The 6,000-nt window shown below is 43.0% G+C and overlaps 1 protein-coding gene across 1 annotated transcript in view; it reads right to left on the bottom strand.

Moving 5' to 3' along the window:
• Positions 1-210: 210 nt before the first annotated feature.
• tgm2b (transglutaminase 2b) overlaps positions 211-6,000 on the bottom strand; it is a 29,658-nt gene continuing 23,868 nt past the window's right edge. Inside the window, exons 10-13 of the mRNA XM_006639433.3 lie at positions 4,922-5,197; positions 3,869-4,029; positions 3,188-3,324; positions 211-2,417 (exon numbers count right to left, since the gene is read on the bottom strand). Coding sequence (XP_006639496.2) covers positions 2,270-2,417; positions 3,188-3,324; positions 3,869-4,029; positions 4,922-5,197 — 722 coding nt within the window. The 3' untranslated portion in view covers positions 211-2,269. The remainder of the gene's footprint in view (positions 2,418-3,187; positions 3,325-3,868; positions 4,030-4,921; positions 5,198-6,000) is intronic.

Raw genomic sequence — 6,000 nt, 5'->3', positions numbered from 1 at the left:
ATTTAGTACACAAGCACTGATTAGTTATTAAGGGGGTTTCCTGGGAATATGTCAGGATGAGTTGGTTGTGCATGTCTGAATCTCATGGTTAACAGCTGCTCACAACACTGTATCTGCAACTGTGAGTTCCACAAAATGTTAAAAACCACTCGGATACATATCCCAGGCCTTCAGCAAACAGGAGAAACAAATAATCAGATCACGTAAACATTCTTTTACATTTTTTATTGAAGCTTTTGTCTGTAATGCAGCTTACAGTCACCATGGTTTCTTACACAACTGGACACGGTGCCGATTGAAACATGCACACCTTTTGGGTCAAGTTTATTTGCATCCCTTCTGTAAAAGCTTATTTGTGTTTATTCCTGTGAAGCAATATGATGCTGCCAATGATCAATAGATTTCTTGAACTGGTTTCTTGTTTTAAAATGTAGTACACATACATTTTTATATATCCATCCCTTTTCTAACTCCATGCAGATAGCACCCCAGGAACTGAACCTAGGACTCCAGCAGTGCAAGGCAGCAATGTTTTCCACTGCACCACTGTCCCAACACATTTTAATTTATCCCCCAACCAAAATTGGATTTATAAGTCATCAGTCATTTCTGCTCATGATGATGGGTCTCATAGCAGCCTGTCTCTGTGGATGCAAACTGTTCAGCTGTCTATCACTTTTCACACTCAACAGGGCATTGGTTAAGGACCATCAGGACCCCAAGAGTCTGGCCAGCCACAGGGTTACTCCTATGCCAGCAGCACATTCCTGGGCCTTTGTCCTGGAGGACAGCAGTCCACCATGTTTCAATGGGATAAGATCTGGTAAAAAAGACCAATGAAGTGAACAACCGAATTTCACATGAAATTATGAGCAGTGAATATTGGTGTGCTACACAGTGAGCTGAGGACATCATGAGCCAGAACAACCCAAGAGATGGTTGGCCAGTCATGTATCAATATTTGTGGTGTCTCAGCCACAGTTGACAGTAGGTCTCAATCTGAGCCATGCAGAAGTGAACAATTTTCAGATCAGGCACATTTTTCATGCATAATATTCTTAATACTCTGTTGTCATTCACATTTTTAAAGTATAGAAAACTTTCACAGAGAAGCTGTCATACAAAATATTTTATAAGCTATTGCTGGAAGGCTGTACTGCTTCAACCTTTGTCACAAAAACATATTTGGTATTTGTTTCCCTTTGAGGGAAAAGAAAAGAAGGAAATTCTCACTAAATTAAGTCTTCCTAAAAATGACTCTGGGTCTCAGTGAGAAGAGAATGTATTTGACAGGCATACTTTCACAAAACAGCTTCAGAACTACGACGATGAGGAACACTTGTGCTGGAGGACTGATTACTGGGACACAAAGACAGGAAGGGATTTTAAAAAGTCTGAATGCTCTGTGAGATTGAGTATCATTGTTTGAATTATGTTATTAACTTATGAAATTAATAACATTTGTGAATAATTATATACAATACCTAATTTGCACTTTGATTGAGAGTTAACTGCTCTTAGGTGCTACCTGTTTTATTTTTGGTCTGATTTATAGCAGTTATACTGAATGGCTGATCAGTATAAAGGATGTATTGCACGCAGTTAAGGAGGAACACCCATGTATGCAAGCGTAATGCTTAATTTACACATTCATTGCTTTCGGTTAAGGGACGATTTCAAATCCCAGTCCTGCCTCAGAGTGTCCTGGTGGTCTTATTTCATCTTGGGAAAGCACAGTTCTGGAACTGCACAACATAGAGATATGCATCATTCTGAATCTGATTTTATTTCCTTGCCGCCATATGTGTGGAGAGTTTGGCACTTGTATGCATGCATTTCTAAAATGTAGTAATTTCTACTTAGACGGGAGTTGAAACTGCAGCTGTCTCACTAGTTAAACTTTCATTTTACACTGAAAGACCACGGCCTCAGGGGCTGTTCCTTAATACTTTCCTTTTGTCATTCATCTGATAAACCAATCACTTCTCAGCAGGAAGGAAGCTTCTTTGCAAATTTTAAGTGAAGAGTCTTTTTAAATGGACCAGAAAAATGTCAATTCTCAGCTTTTGGATCAAGTTCAAATATAAAAATTTTCATTACAAGATATTAAAAACTGTGGTAAGAAAAGTACTATATAGCACAACTCCAGGAGGGAAAAAAAAGACAGTAATAGAGTTTAGATACATTTGTAGAGATGTTCACGGTGCTCGAATCTGTCACAGGACTGTTCCGTCAGACGGCCTGGGATGGTTTCTCCAGAGCTGAAGTTCTACTTGCCGATGATGACATTCCTGTAGCCCTTGACATCGTGCAGCTTGTTGCTGTTGAAATCCACCATCAGCTTCCTCATGCCCCAGTGCGTTGGGGTGAAGTAGACTTTCACCTTCGCCTCCTTGCCAGGCCCCACGGAACCGATCCTGCAGTGAAAACAAACAGCACGGTGCGGTCAGTACACCCAGGGCTCTGAGCAGGCTGACGACCCAGCGCTAATGCAAAAAAAATGTACAGGATTAAGTGTATATTTCAGTACTTTCAGAAATCTCAAAATTCTGACATACTGTGTTCCACATTGCAAAAACTCTTGGCGAGGACGCTAATCCTTTGGTGGTTAATAATGACCTTATTTCCTGCCAATACGGTCTTCTTAAATGCGTGTAAAGTGCCATGGAACAATTTCTGTGGCTCTCAGCCTTGCAAATCTGATATTAACATCAGAGAGTCCAGAACTCCAGAAGAGCACAGAGCAAGTGACGCCAGCGAGTCTGTGTCAGTATCTGCACTTTGAGGACCAGTATCCTCCCAGTCTTCTAGGTCTATTTTAAATTTGTCTGCTTGCACCTTGTAAGGTGGAAAGACAAAGTGGATGACCAGATAAAACCTCTTCCTCCTCCCCCAGAGCAGCAGCCAAGGACGTTTATAGTGGATTCCCAGCACGCCTTCCATATAAATGCCATTTGGAAAGCTGAGCCCGCTTCCTCTCATGCACTCGTCTTTACTTTTAGATGATTTCTGAGATTTTACAGCGTTTCTCTGGGCTTTAAACTATTTCACCACAACACCTATCACACTACTATGCCGTGAAATACCAGCCTTTCCAGGGGTTCCAGCTTCATATGCCACTGTCTCTTCCAAGGGTCACAGGTAAGGAAAGTGAAGCCTTGTGCCTCCCTGTGTGTGGCGGACTTACGTCTCCCTGATGGTCCTCCCGCCGGTGAGGTTGGCTCCCTCCAGGCAGAAGGTGCAGTTCTCCAGGGGCTCCGCCAGCGGGTTCTGCAGAATGATCTCAGCGGCCAGCTTGCGGTTCTGCTTGGGCTCCCCCAGGATCTAGGAAGGGGCACACGGCTTGGAGATCGGAGGCCAGACATCCTCACCTACTGAGCCTCCACCTCAGACACGCTTTCCCTTTCTAACCTTTATATTCCCAAAAGGCATTTTACAGTCAAAGACGCATCCTCACTTTCTGAAACATCCCCCATATGGAAATGAGAAAGGTGACGGATGAAAGAAAAACAACCCCCTTGGGCGAAATGGTTACCACCTTATCGATCCAGGATTCTCACCCCCCCCCCAGCTTTTTAAAGATCCCAGATAACCATCTCTAATAACTTGGCCGGGCAGTTTGTTCGACATACCACCCACCCTTTGTGTACACAAGAAGTTGATATTCTTAGTGCAATTCTTTTTAATTTTTACATTAGGTATTCAGTTCGTTCAGACTGCGTAATGTGTGCGTGGCTTACAGTCATTGTATTGAATTCCTCATAGTCAATCTGCAGGGGAGTTCAATCGGCAGATTCCACGCTGGGAGCTCTGCTAGGTCACACAAACATACAGGTTTGACAGGTTTGCCATGGGGGCTGGGCTTTACCTTGATTTTGATCTTTGGGTCCTCCAGGACGATGTCTCGCATGGCCAGGATGGCATCTTTGGTGTGGTAGTCCATGAGCAGAGCCACGACCTTGATGAGGCTGTCTGGGGTGAGGACCTCCCCATACTTTGTGTAATTCAGCCTTAGAGGAACGGTCTTCTCTAAAAGCACAACACATTGACATTGCTTGAGGAAGAAGGCATGAGTAATGAAATACAAAGCATTAAAATAAAAAATATATACTTCCAGAATTCTATTTTCTATCCTCCTCCATTCTGGAGCAGATGTGGCACTTGAAAACAAGCACTTTCAACAAAAAACTACGTTACTATGTACACAAAATGAACAAAAAGGACCGACAGAACAAACTATTTTTGCTTTAAAGGGGGTATGCTTTATTTAAAAACAATGAAAACTAACCTCTTAGAAAATGAAAGTCCTGGTTCTGTAGGTTGAACATACTAGAGATTTGCTTTCCAGGCAGCAATTCAAGAAAGGTAGTTTCACTCAATTACTAGTACTGCTCATTTCTCCTCAATTGTAGTTTTGCTCAAACACAAGGTTCATGACTCCATTTGGAGCTTGGCTGATAAAAAAATAATGAATTCCAACAGGAGATTCACTGCACTCCTGTTATTTAGGAAAAATGGCAGAATATACAGATCTGCGGACTTTTACCTTTAAGCAATTTTAGCTTTTCCAATTGATTGGCGCTATAAAAACTCGAATGTCACAGCCAATGAAATCAAGTGTGGAGACATAAAACGCATTTAAATGCAATGTACTCCCTTGTCTTATTTTTGTTAGATTAAATGCAAATGGTATTTTTCCCCCTAAAACAAAGTTTTTTGTAGGAGTTCTCAGAGTGGAAGGGAATTGATCTGAGGACACATACACCCAAAAGGCTTCATCCTGAGGGCTACACAAGTAGGGCGTCACTTATTTACATTCAGTGTGATCCTCTGAGCAACATGGTTTGAGAAGAAGCTTATTTTTCTACAGAGAACAGCAAGCCAGTGAGCCTGTGTGGAAATCTGCCAGCCGATTCCTCACCTTCACTGGGCGAGAGCTGCACGTTGAGCAGGTCTTTCATGCCACACTCCTTGCCTGTGGTGCTGTTGTAGAAGGCAGCCCTGGCGCAGAACATGAGGCGGCACAGCTTGGCCATGGGGGTGTTGTTGGAGATGACAGCGAACACGTCAAAGTCACAGCCCTTCTTCATGTCCTTCGACGTCTTGATCTTGAGGTGCAGGCCCGGCTCGGGGGGAGGCTGCAGCAGCTTGTTCTGGTGGTTGGCTTTCCTGAAGGCCCGCCTCTCCTCCTCTGAGCCTGCAACGCCCAAAACAGACCAACTCTGTGTGTCTGATTCTTAGACAGGAGGTAGGCAAGAACTCTGGCTCTTGTTTCAAGCAGGAAGAATAGTCAGGCACGTGGCAGTTTGTTAAAACTTTAGAGCTATAGCTGTAATTAATTGTATGTGGGAGGAGGTTTAATAAACATGGTTCAAGACCAAAGGCTATGCCTATAGCTATAACAGACACCGCTTTCACACACAGACACCAGAGCATCCGCTGCCAAATTCCCAGCACATTCCCAGCTCAAGGTTCCCCTAATAAAAACATTTAACAAGACATACCAAAAACAAACATACACTGTGCTTAATTTGTGCAAATAACGTTTGATGGCTGCAAAGTTTTTGAAACCTTTGCCAAACATTTTTGGCAGCACCAAATGTGTCTCTGAGGGCTACACGTGACCCAGGGGCAACTGCTTTCCCAGCACTGATGTGAAGCCAAATGGAGTGCAGGATGGAGCAATTCGAGCCTCACAGCCACACGACCACTGATACAAGCACCAGACACAGCCACATGATAGAAAAAAAGGTAGACAGCAAGGGTTTAGTTGGTCTCTTATGTATACATTTACTTAATCTCCATTAGAGCAGTGCTCATACATAATGGAACTCTGGTCGTAATAATCTTTTTAAAAAACATTTTGTCCCCAAAAATTCCTATACCATTGTAGTGTACATCTTGGATTCTCATAACAGGATGAGATAAGAATCAATTATCTACTGACTAGTTGGGTTGCTTTATATGTTCAGAGCTGCAAGGAGGCTGAGAGTCACTGAC

This window comes from Lepisosteus oculatus, chromosome 16 (genome assembly GCF_040954835.1).
Source record: "Lepisosteus oculatus isolate fLepOcu1 chromosome 16, fLepOcu1.hap2, whole genome shotgun sequence".
NCBI classification, from domain to species: Eukaryota; Metazoa; Chordata; class Actinopteri; order Semionotiformes; family Lepisosteidae; genus Lepisosteus; species Lepisosteus oculatus.
The sequence above is the reverse complement of the archived record's forward strand: the minus strand, read 5'-3'. Positions and strand labels throughout refer to the sequence as shown.